Raw genomic sequence first — 21111 nt, 5'->3', positions numbered from 1 at the left:
AGCTGACAAGTGCTATGAGTTGGAAGTTATTGTGGTATATTGGCATTTGTCTCCTATTACCAGAGATAGCCAGGCAATCAGATGATATGCAGCCCCAGGTTTTATTTTGCCGTAAATCATGAGTAATAACTCCAGTCCTGTGAAGCCAACTTAGTGACAGCCAGGTATCAGAAAGATATTATGCACCAAAGCAAAACTCTGGCTCTTGTGAAATAACTAACTAAACACATATTGACTTCAGAAAAGCCAGTATTTCACACTAGATCTTACTTTGAAAACACCCTGCATAGAGAGAAAGATTATGTATTCTTGCTATGGGCTCCTTTGCAACTACCTCTTAAAGCAGAATCAAATTTACTTCCATGCCCCATTCACCCTACCTTTTCCCCCTACATTAATTATCTTTATGTTTTACCATGACTAACAGTAACACATAACCCCTTTTTTTTCGGGCAGGGGGAAGACATGGACAGACGACAGGAATACAGGCTTTTTATACTCTTGTCAATACCTTAACACACTAAGACATTCAAAAACAACAAGTAATCATAAAAATGCAGTTTTTAAATTTCAAACTGAAGTTATATAACATGTTCTTCATGCCAGCAAAGTTTAACCCTAACCCCTGAAACCTCCTTCAATAGTACTAATGTTCCTTTCACAAAGTTTGTCCCCCTCCTTAACTAGTTCAGAACTACTGTATGTTTCACATTCTGTTGTAATAAGAGCACATTTTTCTGACAGTATTAAAAATGTCACTAATGAAACGTCATTATGAAAAGACACTACCAATCTGCTCTCTATGAGAAGTTTCTGTAGGACAGGGCTGTCCAACCAGCGGCCTTACAGGTGGCCTGCAGGCTGGCTGTATGCAGCTCACAGGCTCCTGCAACCACCTTTCTCACTGCCCCACAGTGGGGAAGAGCCTACAGCGGCAAGGTGCTGTATGCCACCAACATGGCTTTGGGAATGGGGGGTGGAGGAGCTGCATGCTGCTGGCCCTGTCCAGGGTAGTGGGGAGAGAGAGGCTGCAAGCAGCTAGTGCTGCCTGCACAGCAAAGACAGATCCTGAGGGGGGCAATCCAACAGCATATGGCTTGCCAAAATTCAATAGCCGTGCTCTGGAACAATATCTGAAAGGGTATAAGTCTCTCTTGGAATGAACCAGTAACTCTAGTTAGGGTTCATAGAATTTACACAAGAGCAACAGACAACACAGGAAGAGAGCGTTACCTTACTTTTCAGCTTTAAACTAGTCAACCTTTATATTTATATGCCATGGGGTAGGGCAAGCTTTTAGAGAAAGAAATCTTCTTCAGCTGAGAAAAGCAGGACAGTGTTCTGGAGAAATCTTTCAAAATAACTTTGTTTTTAAGGTACAGGAACACATGCAGCAACACATTTATGCAGGCAGTCCTCAGACTTATGACAAAATTGGTTTCTGAAAACTGCATCTTAAGTTGAAATGTTGTAACTCAGAACAAATTTTCTCATAGGAAACAATGTTATAAATGAGGAATTGGTTTCTGAACCAAGGCCCGATACCCTATTTTTACCAAAAATACCCCAGAATGTTGTACTTGATCAATTATAGACTAGTAATATAGCTACATTAATGTACTTATATTGTAAATAGCAATCATATTGATTTGGAAGGACTTCTTTGGGCTGACTGCTAGACTTTTTGAAGGGCTCTAGGTTGGACTTTTTGAAGGGTTCTTGGCAGGAGTCTCTTCTGGAGCCTTGTCTGCTTTCTTAAAGAAAGTGTCCAAGGAAGTTTGGACAGATGTTCTCCAGGGAGATGAGCAATGCAGCGAACTTGTTCACTGGGGTGGTGCTGCATCAGATCAAACGTTGTAAAGTTGAAACTGATGTCATAAAGTTGAAAGAGGGTGTCAATTTATAAACATTGTAAGTGCAAAACATTGTAAGTCGAGGACTGCCTGTATCTCAAAGTGTACTTCTACAGCCCTCTTATAAACCACTTTCTTATTGAAAGTTGGGTATCTCTGATATTTTTTATTACATTTTCAAGAAGTATTTTCTTCATGGTGAGGTTGTCTCCTAGCATTCAACAGAGACATTAGTAGAACCCAGTGGCCTAACACAGCAAGCCCACGTCTTCTAAAGCAACATTAAACACAGATCAGAAATTATAGGTGCAAATCAGATAAGGAATGATAACATACTATTAGACCACCCTAAGAATTACATGCAAACAGACTGTTTGTAGGTACTGTGCTATGCTCTGGTAGCACTCTGCTAAAGTCAGAGGAATTCTGTGTGGGCACAGCCATAAAGAGAGACTTCCCAAAACAGGTCCTTGATGAGGAGCTGAATATTTTAGCTACATGTTAATGATGATTTTTACATGCTCTCTAGAATCAACCCTGCATTAAAAAACAACCCCCCTCCAAAAAAAACCCATGAAGAAAGAAACAAAGGTACAGTAAGAACCTTGAGATACAGTTCTGCCTGCATATAGCAGCGATGATGCTTTAGTAAGGCAGCTACAGAAAGAAAAAGGTTAGGACTGGGGACGCAGTATAGTCACAACTATCTTGATTCAGGCTCCCGTGACTCTAACTAATGTACTGCTGGAAGGTGCTCAGATACTATGGTGTTAGGCACAGCATAGGAACTTAGCTGGAAATGAACAGTTAAATGAAGGAGAAATAAAAGAGTCTTATGTTAACTTTGGAAAACATCCATGAGGTGTGGATTTGGGATTATGTTTTTACCTGCTGGAAAAGCTCCATCAAGATCTGGAACCACCAGAAGGATTTCCATGCTTAGAATAGTGGAGTTTTCATACACATGGCCTTTCACTTTTGGAGATCTGTTCTGGCAGAAGCAAAATAAGCTTGACGGTTTCACCAGAGATCCTAGTAAACATATATCTGTCACAAAACTGCCACAGGACTTGTGCAAAGATCTCCCCTCTTAAGAGGTTCTGCCTGCCTTCCTCATGTTTACATGATGAGAAATCCTTCCAGCATCACAGAAGGCAAAATTAGCTTTTACATGGCCTGATTATATTTGTTTCAGTTAGGTGGCTCTCCACCTCTTTACTTGCAGGTGGAGCCAGTGATAAGTTTCAAAATATTAGGACTAATCTGTCTTTAGGGGTTTCTTTTACCATATGCATGGCTGCCTCCCCACTTTTCCCTCTCTATGAACCAGAAAATTTAGATAGCAAGCCATGGAGCCTGTGCTTAAAAACCTTTTCTACTTTTCCTATTTAACTGGGCTGTCTCTGACCAAATTTCAACAGCTGTACTCTCCTAGGGAGCTTTAAACAAAGGCCAATATAGAGAAACTCAATTGTGCATACGCAATGGCTAGAACATTACTTATATTTTTTAACTGCTGAAAGTTCCCTTTAGATCAAAACATTCTTGGAACATTATGCACACTACTCTCAGATGGAGAGGACCACTGAAATTCTGCATACAAGTTAAACCTGGAGATATTATTTATGGCTTGGGAGGAGCTCTCTCTTGCTTATATGGCTTACTGCAAACTGGAAATTCCCTTAATGATCCTCGCCCCAGACAGTGATTTGCGAGATGCTGTATCTTAGGTAAGCTAAACTGCCTCAGGGAGCTTCCCATTGGAACCCACAAAGTGGAAGGGGATCAACAAAGTGAAAGACATCACTTGTTCAAACTCACTACAGAAAAGTAGAGAAGACAAGGATGTGATCATGCTGGAGAAAATGTATCTTATTTTAGTATGGAAATGAAAACTGTCCAGCTATTCCTCTCCAAACTGAGTAGATGTGGTGCACTGATTTAATGGCCTGACAATCCATTATCTTCCAAAAAAGTTAAGACAACAGCACACTACATGGCCACGGAATTCCTGCTCTCCAACCTGAAGCAGAATAATTAAAGATTTTCCAATGTGGCTGGGGAAAAGCAACAAAATGTAGAAGCGGAAGAAGTTGTCAAACTGGGGGAAAATTAAGATAACTAGATACCCATAGTTCAGCTAAAACAAAGTGGAATCAGGGACAACAGAAACATGTGAAGGACAGAAAGGAGTGGTAATAGAATTGGAAAATGAACATACAACTTGCAATATTAGCAACCTGGCTGCTACAGATTAGTCTGTGAAAGGGTTACTGATGAGAAATGGAAAAACTCCCCTTCACCGGAATATTTTAAGACTAGACTGAACAAGGTATTAAAATGTGTAGTTTGGAAAAATTCTACATTGACCAGGCAGATGGACTAGGTAAGTTAATAATATCTGTAAGCATGTGATTTTTTAAAAAGCTTATAATGCGTTTCTTTACAAATGAATAGTTAGAATCTGTGGACCATCTTGCATATATCCATTTCCCCTGCCTCAGTGCTAGCTACAACTTATTGTGAATCAAGAATAATACTGTTTTGAGTTTGGTTATGATCAACCAAGAAGAGATGCTACAAATGTAAGCCAGGTACGTGAGATATAGTTAATAACCTAATTATTCTGTGAAATCAACAACAACAAAAATTTTTAAAAAATGCTGGCTCCACAGTGGCAGCCCATGGTCCTTGCTGCAGCGGGGGAAAAGCACTGGCTGGTTGGGCAGCACAAAGGGCAGCAGACAAGATGGCAGCTACCCCTTCATCCCTTTTCCCCCCCAGTGGGGCCTCTTCACCAGTCAGCACCAAGGGGTGGGGTGGCACAAAGGGTAGCCAGCAATCAAGAGGGCAGCTACCTCCTTGTGCGTCCGCCCCCGAGAGGGTTCTCCTCTAATCAGGGCCAAGGGGCAGGGCCTCTCCTCCAATCAGTGCTGAGGGGCGGGACTGCCATGAAATGCCCACAAATTGGCTGTGTGCTGTGAGTAGGCCACAAAAAACCCTCTGTCTCACTGCAATTTAAGTAGGTCCCTAGATATAACATATTAAGCATCGAGGAACTGTAGTAGCAGACCCTTGATCTGCCATACTGAGGTACTACAGAAATGATTCTTTGATACTGTACTTTACCAGGCTTGAATAACATTCTGGCCCAAGAATTAGAGCTCAAGACCCCTAGGATGTAGGTAATGAAACTGACTCTGCAACTCCAAAACATTTTGGGCTGTGTAGTCACTCTTTCACGGTGTTGCTATCAAGCAAGGAAGGCCCTGAAAAATCTTAGTTTAAATAAGCAACTTCTACAAAAAGGCTCAACTTTCAAAGGCTATCAGATGTCCCAGTATTATCACACATGTGACCTTTTTTCTGGATTCAACTGAGACTCATTTTCCTTTAAAACTAATCGTAAAGCTATAATTATTTCCATTGGTTATACTGCAAAGGCTGAAGGAAACAAATTCTTCCTTTCGGGGAACTCAGAAATTAAAAAGAAAAAATCCAACAATTGGGTGTTTTGCATAATAGATTATTCTGAAGTGTAAGCAAGCCTGGGTTCACAGCAACAGAACCATACATTTCCTAAAAAAAAACCCCAACCAAATGTACATTTCTTTGTTCACCACTGTGTGGTGCTATTACTCTGGAAAAAGGATTTGTCAAACTTCTCTAACATACTGACAGATCATTTGTCTGGCATCACCTATAACTTTGAACAGTGACTTCATCTAAAAAATGTCTCCTAGATTTAGAGTTATATTGCATCTTGCAATCAGTTTGGGGTTTTGTTTTGTTTTTTTGTTTGCTTTGGTTTGTTTGTTTTTTTACAGAAAACTCATTAATAATACAGACAGGAAAACCAAATCATCCAAGAGATTGGTGAGAGCCTTATTTTAATTTCTAGAGCTCTAATCCAGTATGATTCTGGAAAGGCTTAACATTATTAAGCTGATGACTATGTAACAACTTGTGTGAAATGAACACAAGTCAGACCAGCAGTAAGGGACAAGTTAGCATATAAGGAAAAATATGCAGGACTGACACTAAGTAAAGAAGTTTTAATAGAGGACAAGGGTTTTAAGTGGCACAGAAACTGAATTAATCCCCCACTCCAGAAGTAGTTCCTGGAGATCAGGATAGAATTGAAGAACAGCATTGTGGAAGCCATGCAACATTACTGCTGTCCATGCCGTGTTTACTTAATTGAAGGGACTCTCTATCAGACATCTCATTACCACCAACTCTGGTATGACAACAAAGAAAGAAAGACTTTGGTGGCCTGCCCTTTCTGCCAGTGGGCAGTGGAAGAGAACGTTTTTCATGCCTTCCCAGACTGCCCCCAGCTGCGGCCACTCTTTGCTGCCCTCGGGGCGCTGCTTTGGGCACTGGGCTGGGACTTTTCAGAGGACACATACATTTGCTCTTTCCCGTACTGGATGGCTGAGCGGACGGCTGAGCAGGGTACAGTCAACCTGGCCAACTTCCTGGTGGGCCAGGCCAAGATGGCCACCCTGAAGAACAGCTGAAACTGGTTCGCTGGGACCGGGATGGATGAAGCCCTGCAGCAGTTCTGCCTGCTGGTGTGGGCCCGCCTCTTACTTGAGTTTGAGAATGCAGTCTTCCAGTGGACGGTGCCCACCTCTGAGGAACGCTGGGTCGTTGAGGGGGCACTGTGCCAAGTTGAGGGGAGATGCCTGCTCCTTGCGCTGTGATGCCACCACCTGATCAGGGTACGGGGGTGGGTCCAGCAAGCCGCGACCTTGGGCTTTGTCCATGCGGGCTGACCCTTGATGTACTGAGGCCCACTTGGGCATCCCCACTGTAGAACTGTATATATGTATATACTTCTTTCATCCCTTCTGTTTTGTTTTGTTTTTTTGTCTAGAGTGTGCGGGCAGGCCTTGCAGGCCATGAGCCCAGGCCTTGTCCTCGAGGCCCAGATCCTCGGACCAACCTGAACATGATTTCTACTGCCCCGCATTTGTCACCCTCCCCGGAATAAACATCTCTTAAAAGTCAAAGTAAAAGTCAAAAGAAAGAAAGAAAGAAAAATTAAGAAGATGTACACTTTCACAGTGAGAAGGTACTGCATCACTATTTAAGGCACACTTACTCTTCATACAGAACACTACTCTCATAATTTGAATGGGAATTTTGCAAACTCTTAAAAAGATTACATAAGCTTTTTAACTTAACACCATCTTCCAGAAATACATTAAAAGAAAAAACTATGCAAGGATTTACATTCTGCAATATTTTCAAAATTAGTGCTAATTACTTCCTTCATATTCTTAATTTTCTTATTATTTCTATTCCATTTTCTATGACATCACTAAAGTTTATCTTTAAATACCTAGTAATTCCAAATACCTAAAATCCCAGCTCCACTTTTCATGGAGATTGAACTGCTGTTAAATGCAGGATGAGCTCTCTTCTCTCTTCAGGATAATTTGTCTGTTGTAGTTTGCTAAGAAAATATTACAGTGTATCATTTCCAAACTCTAACACCCTCCTTTCACCAAAATCAGTTTTATTCTTTGGACATTATTTCACTTCTACTTGCCCCATCCATTAGTTCAACACTGTTCAGACTAGAAAGCACTTTGTGGAGAGTTGCATTAGATCTGGAATTTACTTTTTAAAAATCAAGTTAAAGGATTTTTCTGCTTAGTAAATAATAAAATTGCTGCATTTGGAGTAGAATAAAAAGCAGAGTGCAAAGCCAGGAAAGGCCACTGAGTTCAGAGCACATGGATGTAAGAAATTAATTTCTTATATCTTTGTATCTAAAAAAATCTACAAAGAAAAAAACTATCTCCAGAAAGAAGGAGGTGTGTGATGACTAAACAGCATAGGATCTCCTCTTCTGTTTTGCCCACTTTAATATATATTGGCAAATATACTTTAGTCAAAAACAATGCCCTAAATTTGGCACTTCTTTCAGAAACTGAGTTAGAGGGATTACTGCCTATAAACAGGGTTTAGGAAAAAACAGTATCGTCCATCTATACATAATTTCAAGGCCACCCCAGTGATGAACAGGAAGCAAGCTATTGAGGAGATAAGGATATTGAAATCTGAATTGCTTCCCCCTTCCAATCTCTCTGCCAGGGTAAAGGTGGAATATAAAATTAACTTGGAACTACCAAATCAAAAGATTATAGGACCGCCATGCATGCACTCAATTGTACAGTTTTCAAACTGTCCCCAAATACTGTGTTAGAATAAATTGCCTATAGTTCCTTCTATATGTAAAAGGGAGAAGAAGTAGACGTTACTCAATAGAACCTAAAATGTGTGCTACAGGTTTCTGGAAAAGAACTTCTACCAAGACCACTGGAAACCCATATATACCCAAAGATGGGATGTACTGCCATTGTTTCAGCTGGAATACTGTGCTCAGCTCTGATGCACTCACAACAACTGACGATGGAGACTTCCTTACTTAAAACAAACTAAGTATGTGAGGAAAAGGAAATTCCAAATAAACAATAACTAAATTATGTTCTATTTACTAATTCTTATAAACTAAAATAGCAACCTGACATTTACAAAACCACAGTATAAATTAACTATTTTGCTGCTGATCCCTTTGTAATCCTAATATTAACTGGAACATTAACTCTTTAAGGATACTATAGTAACTGGAACATTAATTCTTTAAGCAACACCACAGAGGATTTCTAGCTTGATGCACCTCAGAGTATTCACAACATAGAACTTACCTATGTTTTTACTAGATTTACTTGGACAGTTGAGCCGCAGTCAAGCAATTACAATGTAAATATTCCTGTTCCAATAAGGGACTATATAAACTGCATTGTAGGACAGCATGCTTGCCTTCCAACAATTTCCCAATCAAACAGGCTCAGTTTACAAACAAAGTATCTTTTTTTCTGATTGCCCTATTGTACTGATTCAACTTGGATTCTGAGAAAACAGTTTAGTTTTTTTCCACTTCATAACACATCATCACTCATGGTAAAGTTCTGCTGGCTACACTAGACAGAATTGGCTCTTGCTATTTTATCATAAGTCTCATAAAGTATGAAGGACTTCATCATCTTTCATGTGATATTCCTACTCCTTCCTTCTTGTGAATTTTCCCTTAAGCAAAATATCCACCAGCAACCATTAGTATCAATGGGGGCTGAAGTCAAGCAAAATGGCTGCCAATGTACACAAACTCTGCACATTGTAATTAGCCTAGCAATGATGGTTGGCAGCTAACACTATTTTCAATAGGACTAAAGAACAAAAGACAAATTTTAACAATCTGCAATATGTATTTTTTTTAAAAGCTAATTGTTTTGAGGGTGCTGATTTATAAATTTTTGAAAGTTTCAGGCTGGCAATACTGAGTATTCCCTTCCCTATACCCCTAAAAATCTCATGCCTTTGAATTACATGCTAAGCAACATCTCTTCAAATTCCATTGCTTTCACTGCATTTGCATAGGTATAAATTATTAGGACTTAATAAATACAGATATACCAAAAGGAGCATATTACTACGCCAGGAGTTGAATCTTTCTTAACTCTGTTTGCTCTGCACTACCACGAGAAACAAAATAAGCAGCAAAAACTAGTTTTTGTCACTGACGCCACCAGACATGATCGAGCAGCAAATGATCTACTATGTGAGAAAATGATTATTACAATTACTATTCAGACCACAATCACATTTAATACATTGCTTTATAAAATTTTTGGCAATATTTTAACTGATCAGTTGCACATGAGCAAAAAGTTCACTTAACTGTGAACACCTGGATTATTCTTTTTGACACAATGAGAGAAAAGAACTCACTCAAGCAAAAAAGAAAAGCCTTATTGCTTAAAAGCATAGATTTAAGTGACTTAAGGCAAATTTAACTTGTAAGTTTTTCAACATCATTTTAAAGTGGACTGTGACACTCAGGTCTGTCCAACTGGCAGCCTGCGAGGAGTTAAACTGCAGCCCTTGGATTCCCACCAGGCTGCTGGTTCCCCTACTGGTCCAGTGCAGCGTGGCACAGCCTATAGTGCTGGGGAGGCACCTTAGAGGTGCAATACAGGAGGGGAGCCTACAGCTGGGCAGCTGAGGGTGAGACAGGGCATCCATCACACAGTGCAGCAGGGCCCTAGAGTGAATGCCCAGACACGGTGTAGCCACTGCTCCAATATGGGGATGGAGAAGGTACAGGGTGCAGTGGGGCATGCAGTGTGCAGTCCTGGAGGCCTCCCACCCCCACTGGTGCAGCCCCCAGCTGCTTGGAAGTTGAACAGCCCTGCTCTAGATGAAAAGTAAAATCAATACAAGCAATATTAAAATATTAAAAATATTAAAATAAGAAACTTCAGGGGTTCTTGGACTGCTTAGCAGTGTTTAGAAGTAGACTAAAACTGAAGTACTTTGTGGACTGCATATACAAATGTTCCTTTTGGTTTCATAATTCTTTTAAATTTGTTTAAAAATGAATGGATAACTTCAAGTAAAAATGCTTCTCTCTTTTTTGGCAGAAGGCAGCACACCCTGGCAGAGCTGAGGCTGCTATACCTGCAGCTGATTGGGGGAGGAGGGGGGGAAGGAACCAAAGACTACATTTCACTTGTGCAAACTTGACAGTTTACTACCACAAGGTAGTGGGTAGGATTCAAAGGCATGGTTTCCTAGAAAGCTGCAAAAGCATCATTTTTATGGAAACACATAGAGGTCACCCTGAAGAAGTAATTGCCTTTTTCTTCTTTAACTTGACAACAGAGGGCACAGAATGGTCTGGTGGTCAGGGAACTGGATAAGGAATCAGGAGACTTGGGTTCACTGCATGACTGCTACTGGTCTGTTTGGTGACAGCAGGCCAGCCGCTACACCTTTCTATCTTAGGGTTTTTTTTATCTGTAAAATGACACTGATGATACTCATGTCCTATCACAAGCAGACTTTGAGATCTGCTGATGTAAACTGTTGTGTGAGAAAGGCAGTATTATCATCATGATTTACAGTATCTTAACATATATACCTTAGAAAAAGATACAGCCTGCAAAACCAACACAAGCAAAATGCAGTTTAAGAACTATAGGCCGAGTATGTCAGCTCTTAATTAATTTGTTCCCTACATTGTTCGTAAAAACTAAAGCATGAAGGATCTTGATTTTACAATATAAGGAAGCAATTTAAGTATGTCAGTATCCCACTTAGATTCGAATACACATATCCATAACAGTTACTTTAATGAAAGAAAAGTTCACTTTGCACTGTTTCAATAAGGGTTCAACAACTCAATTTACCCAAACTTTTTAACAGTCAGACACATCCTAGTAAAAGAGATCTTTGACCCTTCGGCGTCCTTAAGTGTCACACACACAAAAGAAAAAAGCATGACATTCTGTTGCATCTTACATTCTCTATGACAAATGTCCATTCTTTGTCTTCAAATTCCTCCGCATGGGGATCCTGGAAAAGAAATTACATTTTAATTTAATCTAAAAATCCAGGTACTTTAATCTAAAAATCCAGGTATAAAGTACTGAATTTTAGCTGTCACTGTCATATATTTACATAGGGTTCTTGACATGCCAAAGATGATACGCACACACAAAGTTTAACCAGAGTGTAAATTTCAACAGGCTGTAGTCTACTAGGGAACATACAAATGTATGCAATACCTCCACAACATTTAAACTGAATCCTTGCTGGCTGTGGACAGGTACAAGCATGAGGTTCATCCAAAGAGATCCTACGCTCCTACAACTTTTCTTTACGGATCATCAATTTCTCACTTTAATTCCTAAAGTCCCCTCCTTCCAGACACCTCCCTCGTTTCTATGAACTGCAAAGAATGGGAGAAAAAGTCAGTATTCATGTGTTGGACTGAAAAAACCACGTAGTGCTTGTTCAGCAAATAACCTCCACCTCAGTTGTGTAACAAGTAGGGCTTGTGCCCTAGGCAAACCCTGCAGGACAGTGGGGCAGAGCAGGGTGCAGGGGAAGGAGGGAGGGGGGGGATGGCAAAGGGAGGGGCAAGGGATATGGGACAGGAGTCTTACCTGAAACAGTCCCTGGCTGCAGCTGCAATGCATCAGCTGCTGCTTCAAGAACAATGGCACAGAGCTGTTCTTGCTGCCACAGCGCAGCTTCTGCAGGGTGGGGGACAATTTTGGTGCCCCTCCTAAGTTGGTGCTTGGGACTGATGCCCCTTTCACCCACCCTTAGTTATGCTACTGTTCTAGGTGCTGATGGTGAAAAGGGAACCCAAAGCAGCTTCTCAAGGACAATCTCATGTCAACACATGCTACACAAATAACCAGCTTCCTTCAGGACAGCCTTCATTTTCAACCAAGTTTTGCGCAGGGAACAAAACCACTTTTATCCACAGTAAGGACACATGATGCAAGATGAATGATGTACGCTTGGTATCCATATGAGGGAATGAGTTATATTCCTCTTAACTAAGCTATCTAGTCTATTAAAATTAAGTCTAGGGAACACTAAATCACGCAGATAACTCTACTGCCAACATAGATGCAGGATTCTTTCAGGAAAACATTTATTTTAAGTGCTTTATCCTATTCAGTTTTAAATATCTAAAGGAAAGGAAATTCTACCACTTCCCATAGGATACCATTTCTCTTACTAACAGCACTTAGCTTCAAAATCTTACCTGACATCCAGGCTAATTTTAGATTAAATTTACCATTCCTCAATTCATCATACTATCCCCCTTACTACAGGCCTTGAATTCAGTCAATTATTCCTTTGCATCTATGGTGTATATTTTTTTCAAGTATGTGTAGATAAATGTCACGTTCTTATAGTGAACAACTGACAACATATATAAATTAGTCCCTTACCTGCTCTTTTTATTGCTCTTACTTGAATTCCTGCCACAGTATTAACTTATTAAAGTAGGGGTGCACCAATAGAGATTTTGGAGGCCAATACCGATAGCCAGTTTTTAAGGAGGCACATTGGCTGATACCGATCCAATTTCCAATACAGCTGCATCCAGCTGGTAAGTCTATTGTAGTGGAAGGGGAGGGGGGAGGGAAGGGGCACAGTTATCTAGGCATATACATAAAGTATGTCTCTGGATGTTGAAAGCTGCATATCGAAATTGAATATATTAATAGACTTACATGATCTGATCTCTATATACATCATATTAATCAACACTGTAGAACTATGATAAAATACATGACACTATTACTTTTTGACTTAATGTATCTCCTATCACTCCACACCAAACAGTTCTTCCATCCAGATATTAATAATTATCATTATCATGATTTATCTTGGGACAATTACCATTTTTTAAATTGCTTGCTTTGATAAAGTATAGAAGCTGTGTAATGAGATCTAATGAGATCATCAGTCATTTTATGTTTTAATATGCTATTCCCTAATAAAATAAGTGACTGATCTCTTTAATATTTTGTCTACCCTATTGTGTTGTTTGGTTGGGTTTTGTGCTTTATTAAAAACAGCAGTGTGAGTTTGAAGGATTACCCATTCTATTTCTTGAGTCAGGGCCCAAACTTCTAGTTCAGGTAGCAACTACACCAATAGTTCTTAACCTTTTTAGACTCAAGGCACTCTTCAATAAACTGAAGGCACTGTTTGGAAAATGCCAGATCTTAGCTTTCACTCATTACTGACTACAGAAAAATAGAGCAATTCTTCTGCTGCAAAAAACCTAAGATCAGAATGTTTTTAACACTATGGAGTCTTATTTGAAATCTTTGGATTCATCTTGTGAATTATATTTTCCCATGGCACCCTGGTTGAGAATCACTGAACTATTAGGCCTGTGCAAATAGTGAAGTATTCAATTTGGATTAGGCTGATTTGGAGTACACTGATTCGAATCATTGTTCCAGCCAATTCAGCTGAATCAGAATCAGAGATTTGGTGCTGATTAGGCGCTGATTCGGAGATATGGATCCGCCGGGGAGAGGCAGGCACAGCCAGGTGGCTGCAGGTTCTCCTGCAACTCCTCCAGCTGTCCCTGCCTCTCCCCGGGCAGGGGGAGCCACAGGAGAAGCCTCCATGGCTGCCCTGCCATGACCCATCCCCTGCCCAGCTCCAGCTTCCTGGCACTTCAAAAAAAAAAAGCCTCACACTCACTGCTGCAGCAGCAGGGATCAGGGCATTGTCTGGGAGCTGCGGCCACTGGGGCTGAGTGCTGTCAGGCTCTGGCTGATTGCTGGCACCGCCCTAGGTCCCAGACAGCGCGCAATCCCCACTGCCCCCCACTGTGCGGTGGGGTTCTGCCACGAGCCCTCAGACTCCCTAATTGCTACTGCCAGAGCCGGGAATTTGTTTAAATTTTTTTTTAAGTTCCAGGATGCTGGGGCCAGGTGAGGGGGAGGGACCGGCATGAGGCAGGTACAGCTCGCTCTGGGCAGCAGCATGGCGTAGTCCGTGCTCCCAGTACTACCATGCCTGCATCAGCACTGGGAGCGGGGACTCTGCCCTGCCACCACCTGCCAGCCAGCGCAGCAGGGTGGGCATGGTGGTGCTCAGAGCAGGGGCTATGCCCTGCTGCCACTTGCCCAGCTGGCGTGGGGTGTGATATAAGCATGGCTCGCTTCTGGTGGCAGCAGGACATAGCTCTCGCTCCCAGCACTACCATGCCCCCATCAGCACCGGGAGCGGGGACTCTGCCCTGCTGGCATGGGGGGAGTGTGGGATGCAGGCATGGTAGCGCTGGGAGTGGAGCCTGTGCCCTGCTGCTGCTAACTTCCTTCCACCTACAGCAAGTGGCGCCTGCATCCCATGCCCCGCTCCCCCCCGCCCCAGCTGGGCAAGTGGCAGCAGGGCAGAACTCTGACTCCCAGCACTGCTGCACCCACATCCCGCACCCCGCCACCCCAGCTGGGCAGCTTGTCCCAGCCCCAGCCCCAATCCCTTCCTCCCCATGCTCCTTCTCTCCCCCTTCCCTTTAATAAACAATATATGTATGTTTTACCACCAAAATTTAAAGTGTTGCTATTTGTTTAAATAGCCCTCAAACATACAAAACTTGGGGAAACCATTAATAAGGGTGCAGACAGAAGTGTGACATTATTCATGCAATCAGCCTCTAAAGTGCTCTACAGCTGTGATGTAACACACATGCATGGCTGCAGGGTGCTTTTAAAATGGTCCATCACATGAAAAATTAATTCTAGTCCAATCAGGTATTAGGTTCAGGTGTTCTGCTTTAGAGTGCCTTAGAGCAGTGTTTCCCAACCAGTGTGCTGTGGAACAAAAATGCGCCATCAGAAATGAACAGGTGTACTGCAGCATTTTGCCATGGCAATGAGCTACAATAGGTATGAGGATGGGGAATGCCTTAAAAGGTGTGTTGTGGAAAAATGTTATTAATGTAAGTGTGCCTTGGGCTGGAAAAGGTTGGGAAACACTGCCTTAGGGAACTTGTGTTACCTCAAGGGTTAATTTTTCATGCAGGGTGAGCCTATCAGCAGAGAGGGATGGGAAAGGGGGCAGCATGGAGCAGCACTGGGGGGGGCGGTGAGGAGGGGGTGGAACAGAGCCCCCTCGCCTTGTGGGGCTGGCCTGGCTCCCCCCAGACTCTGCAGCTGTTGGGACCCAGACTTAGACCCAGCTGCCAGGCAGTGTTGGGGCTGAAAGTCTCCTCAGCTGTGGAACTCCCAGCCCCGGCTGCACATGCTGCACCCCTGTGGCTGGAAGCCTGGTCAGTTGATGGGGTTCCCAGCTGCAAGGGCAGACCCTGCTACACATGCAAATTAAAGCTAGATAGCAAATAAAATTAGTACACATTTTCAAGATCTAACTTGATAGCTGGCTGGACCTTTTTATGATGCAGTAGGTACTCTGCACATGTAGCTGGTCTCAGTTAACTGCACAATTAACCAGCTAATTGCATAATAACTGTAACGTGTAGAGGAGGTCATAGTGTCACAAAAGATTTTTTTACCCTGCTGAAAATCTATCCAGTTGGCACACCACATCTCCCTTTGTCAACTGTAAGAGACCTAGGAAATATACCATTACTGTGTTTGTGACACGCCTATGATCTAGTTGACTTGTACTATAGAGCTGGATGAGTCTGAAAGTGAAATAAATTACACTTGCCACAAAAGCATGTTATGCTTAAATTTTTGCTTAAAGAAGCACCCAAGCACATGGATTAAAGTTGACATTATGCAGCTTTAACATCCCTCTAAATCTGAAATCTGCTCACAACATTCCTGTCACATAATTCTACAACAGCCATCAATGAATAGAAGAATGGGAAGAGCCAGGTGTTTTCAACAATGATTCATTCTGTTCACCAACATGGTCTGGATACAGAATTACATTCTTTGCTCCATATTGATTGTGGCTTCACTTTGAACTGGAAACGGTGAGCACTGAGTAAATGGACTGAAGGGCAGCTGTCTAGTTTCACTTCAGCTTTTGCAAATTACCCTTCTTCCTTTTCAGAACTTGTTTTATTACGTAAAATATCAGCACTTTGAGGTTATCCTCGAAGTGTGAGCTTGTTTCTCCCACTTCTTTTCTCTTTTCCATCTCTACCCACCATACCACATTGCTACTAACTAACAAACTCATCTGCATCCTTCATTACTTCCACTATATAGCAGTCTTGAAAAGCTGATGGAGAAAATTGCCGTTGTTGTTGGCAATCCCTCAATTCGAGGATGATCTCTACCACGGTTCATTGAGGCTCTTGAAGTGACTTAAGAGATCAACTGTTGAGCCATAAAGCCATCAACAGAAGTTGCAGGACTTTCTGCAGGGGAGTATAAGCTGTAGGCTAGAATTTCTCTCCTTTTCCTTTCTTTATTCTCTCTTCTCTGCTTTAGCTCAAAATGGGCTGCTGCCTGGTTGAGGCTGCAGTGTCACTGGAGCTGTTCAGCAGGCAGTTCCTCCCAGCTCTTGATGTTGGCGTCCTTTTTCTTGAGGTATGCCTTCAATGTGTCCTTGTAGCATTTCCTCTGACTAACATGAGATCTTAGGCCATTACTAAGCTGGGAGTAGAGCATTTGTTTTGGAAGCCGGGAGTCGAGCATCAGCACACAGTTCAGTGATGTTGGTGCTTGAGGGTCATGAACTCAATGCCGATAACACTGACTTCAGCAAGGAGGCTGATGTTTGTGCACCAATCTTCTGATTTGATGCAAAAAATTTCCAGAGGCATCACTGGTGATATCTCCCCAGGTTCTTCAGATAATGATGGTAGGTCATCCATGTTTCATATCCATGGAGGAGAGTAAGGATGATGACTGCATTATAGACCTGGATCTTGGTGGCTTTCCAGAGATCACAATGAATAAAGACACAATGAAGCAATTTCCCAAAGGAGGCACTTGCACATCACATCCTGTGCTAGATCTCCTCATTGATGTTCACTTTCTGAGAGAAGTGGTTACAGAGGTAGGGGGAGGGCTTGACTACCTCCAGAGTCTTTCCCTTTATGGTGATTTGGAGGGGAGGGGGTCTCATTCATGGCCCAGGGCAGGCTGATAGAGCACTTCGGTCTTCTTGATGTTGATAGAGAGGCCCAAAGTTCAGTAGGTTTCTCCAAAAAGATCCAGTGCAGTCTGAAGGTTTTCCTCAGTGTTCATAAGGATGGCATAGTCAATGGCATATTGAAGGTCCAGGATGGTTGTCTTAAGTACTTTAGTCTTCAGGTGAACAGATCCCAGATTGAAGAGCCCTCCATCCATTCAGTATTCTGTCAATTCCAGAAGGAAGGCAGTCCTTAATAAGAACCAAGATGACTGTTAAAAAAATGGAGAACAGAGTTGGGGCAATGAGACATCTCTGCTTGACCCCAGTATGGATGACAAATGGATCTGTCTCTGATCTGCTACACAGAATGGCAACAGTCATCTGGTCATGAAGAAGTCTCAGACCTTGCTTTACTTTTCAGGATATTCAAATCTGCCCATTACTTTGAATAAGGCTTCATGATTGATGGAATCAAAGGCCTCAGTAAGGTCAATGAAGGCCATATATAAGTCCTGTTGTTGTTCAGGACACTTTTATTGGACCTGGTGGGCAACAAAAATCATGTCAGTTGCACCATAGTATGGGTGTGAAACCACACTAAGATTCCAGCAGGATTTCCTCAGCAAAAGGTAGAAGACAGGTCAGTAGGGTATGGGCAAGGATCTTCCCTGTTGTGGAAAGGAGGGTGATACCCCAATAGTTCCCAGACACAGACAAAATAGCTAGAACTCTAACGTGAAAGATGGCACTAATGTCCAGTGCTTAGGTGAAAAATCAAGACCTCTCTCAGCCTGCTAGGAATAAAATGGGACCCTTAACAGCCTGGAAATCTTCTCAAGGAACATCATCTTTCTTAGCCCTCAATGGCAGTTTTCTTATTAAAGGGCCTACAGAAGTATAACTCTGGGTCACAAGAGTGCTGTGATATATCAGCCTACCTGCTAAAAGAGTTCCTCATCAGGCCAAGCTTCCCTAAGCTCAGGCAAATGCTGTAATTGCTTCAGGTACTACGCTTAAAGCCTAGATTATAGAGCCAAGTAACACTCTGCTAACTACTTTCCATAACAATGGAAAGCCTCCTAATGGCCTCCAGACACCCCTTCTCTCTGATCTGCTGTCCTCCTTCTGCAACTTCCCTACCTCCCCCAGCTGAAGCGCCCTGTCTGCCTGTGACCCACTCCTTCCTGACCACCCAGCCCATTACAATCAGAGTTCAGATGAGAATTAGATCCCTGTCATAGGATTTACCTTCACCCATTTCCCATTATGCAATTTCCTGGATCCTGGAAGTTAAGGGGGGCTACTCCACATCAGCATTTGGGACTTCCTACACTGGAAATAATTCTAGCATCTGCCTCCAGATGGTTTGTGCAAACCTTTTTTTTAAGATGCAAAAGATTGGAAATTCAATGCAATTCTTGCCTTTTACTGCTGCTCACAGCGGTCTTATGAAGCTGCCTAGAAAAACTGGAGATGGCTCTTACCAGTTTTTATTCTGCTGAATTTGGGAAAGCTCTGGACTGAAACAGAAGCACTAAAGCACTCTGTCTACAGTCTTAGAATACAGCTCTACACTTCAGATTCAATCCACGATCAGATTATTTCCTTATGAAATATGTGGGCCAGGGAAAATAATTATTTAAAAAGAACAGATTTTGTAGAAGCTTACAGCATTAGTCTCCTACAAACTTGGGAATGGCAGAGATTCACAATGGAAAGTAATAAGTACACTTTTCAAGACCTGATTTTATGATTTTTATTCCAGGGATCCTACTCTTCCATGATAAAAAAAATCCCTGATAAAAACACACAAAACTTGGCTTTTTTCTATGGTGAGACCCCCAACACTGATTGGCTGAGGGGCCCCAGTGGCAGTCCTGCCCCTCGGCACTGACTGGTCAAAAGGGCTGTTCTTCAGGCAGCCCCAATCTTCACTGCTGATGGGCAGAGAGAAGCGGGGGTTGCAAGCATGCAACATGTAAACAGATGTCTATAAGGCATCACAAACCATGACTAGCTTTGGTCACAGAAACGTTCTTGGACACCTAGAACACAACAAAGGGCTAGAATGTCTGCCTGCTTGCAAGTTGTGCAGCCATAAAAAAATTAAGCACAAGCGCGACATCTGTTTGCACCCACAGAGAGACTATCGAGCCTTTATTAGCTAATGAGAAGCCATCTTTTTACCAGTGAAGATAAAGCTGTGAAGGGCAAACCTAAATCTCCACCAGAGAATACTGTTAATTAATAGTAATAGACTGAATGGAAGATCTCTGTAAAACTATCGTTCAAGGTCCCAATAAATAGCTTGGTTTGAATGGTAATGTTGTAGGTCAGGGGTGCTCAACCTCTGCCCATGGGGCAAATGTGGCCCATGGAGCCATCTCATCTGGCCCTTGGGAATCCCCATAGGTCTGGAAATTTGTCAGAAGGGGAGTGGCACCCATTAATATGGCCACATTCCCCCTGCCAAATTCCTATGCCCTAAGCCCCATGCATGCTTCTTTCCCCCGCTGGACCAATCCATATCACCTCCCCACCACTTCCGGATCAGGGCCAGGCCACACTCCCTTCTCCCTAATGGGGCCAGGTTAGGGCCAGGCCATGCCCCCTTGGGGCTGGGCTGAAGCTGGGCCACACCCCCTACTGCCCTTGGGGCCAGGTCAAGCTCCATTCCCCTTCAGGGCCATAGTAGGGCCAGCCTGTGTCCCCCCGCCCCACATGGCTGAATGGTACCTGTCATTCTTGTCCCTGGGGCCAGATCCAGCCTGTCAGGCAAAAAGGTCAGGCACCACTGTTGTAGGTGCTTTAAATTTCATTGATGGTGTACATGATGCTTCTTGCTGTACTTTACATTCTAGCGTTGCACAGTCCCTCTCTCTTTGCACTCTGTCCCTGGCATTAGTTGCTCCCTGTGTTTCACATGCATAGTATTTTAGGACTAAGCTAAAAAGGGGAAATTTAAAGCTCTCTAGGGGTGCACTGGCAGAACAATTAGGGCATCTTGTAAGGTTCTGGAGGAAGGAATTTTAAGTCCATTTTGGACTTCTGCCAAAGGCTGCTTTCATTCAACCTAGCTGTAAACATTTAAGCTGAGGACTCAAATGTATTCATACGTTATACTAGTCACATCATTCCTTGGGGTGCTGTTGGCTAGAGGAGCTAACACACCTTAACCATGTTAGTCCTATGTTAGATTACAACCACATATTTTCTTATAGCATCTTACTATCCACAGGTGCCAAGTACGCAGGGGTCTGAGGGCTCTGGTCCCGCTCAAGAAGAGGGTAGGATGACTACGCATCCCTAATTGGGCAGGACAGTCCCAAAATGGGAATATGAAGCTCCAGTCCCAGACTGTGCAACTCTGAAACAGCATTTGTCTCAGATTCCCAGTATTGTGCAGGGATCTGTGTTTTCCATTCACTGTGGAAAAATGTAGGAAAACTCTCCTCTTGCAGGCTGGAAGAGTTTCAGCCTGCAAAGGGTGGTGGGAAACAGAAGCGCCACGTGCATATGTGCATGCGCACACATGAGCATGACCAGGAATACAGCCCCAGACAGCAATGGAGAGCAGCTGCCTCAGCTGTCTGCTGGGGGGGAGGTGGGGGCAGATTAAGGCCTCTATGGTGAGGAAGGGGAAAAGGGCAGAGGTTGGGGTTGGGGTGCTGCCCAGCCAGGGCAGTGCATGAACTCCCCGCCCTGCTGCTTTCCCCCCAGGAGCTGCAGGGGCAGTGCCATGGAGTTGTGTCCTCCACTGCTGCTGGGTGGGCAAGGGGCACCTCATCATAGTGGCACA

At 42.9% G+C, this 21111-nt stretch overlaps 1 protein-coding gene across 10 annotated transcripts in view; it reads right to left on the bottom strand.

Moving 5' to 3' along the window:
- Positions 1–21111, bottom strand: part of EHBP1 (EH domain binding protein 1) — a 334112-nt gene that overhangs the window by 238858 nt on the left and 74143 nt on the right. For all 10 annotated transcript variants that reach the window (XM_090050445.1, XM_090050452.1, XM_090050433.1 and 7 more), the window contains exon 5: positions 11232–11285. In XM_090050445.1, coding sequence (XP_089906571.1) covers positions 11232–11285 — 54 coding nt within the window. The remainder of the gene's footprint in view (positions 1–11231; positions 11286–21111) is intronic.

Source organism: Crocodylus siamensis, chromosome 1, assembly GCF_052110815.1.
Source record: "Crocodylus siamensis isolate JL-2025a chromosome 1, ASM5211081v1, whole genome shotgun sequence".
Taxonomy (NCBI): domain Eukaryota; kingdom Metazoa; phylum Chordata; order Crocodylia; family Crocodylidae; genus Crocodylus; species Crocodylus siamensis.
The sequence above is the reverse complement of the archived record's forward strand: the minus strand, read 5'-3'. Positions and strand labels throughout refer to the sequence as shown.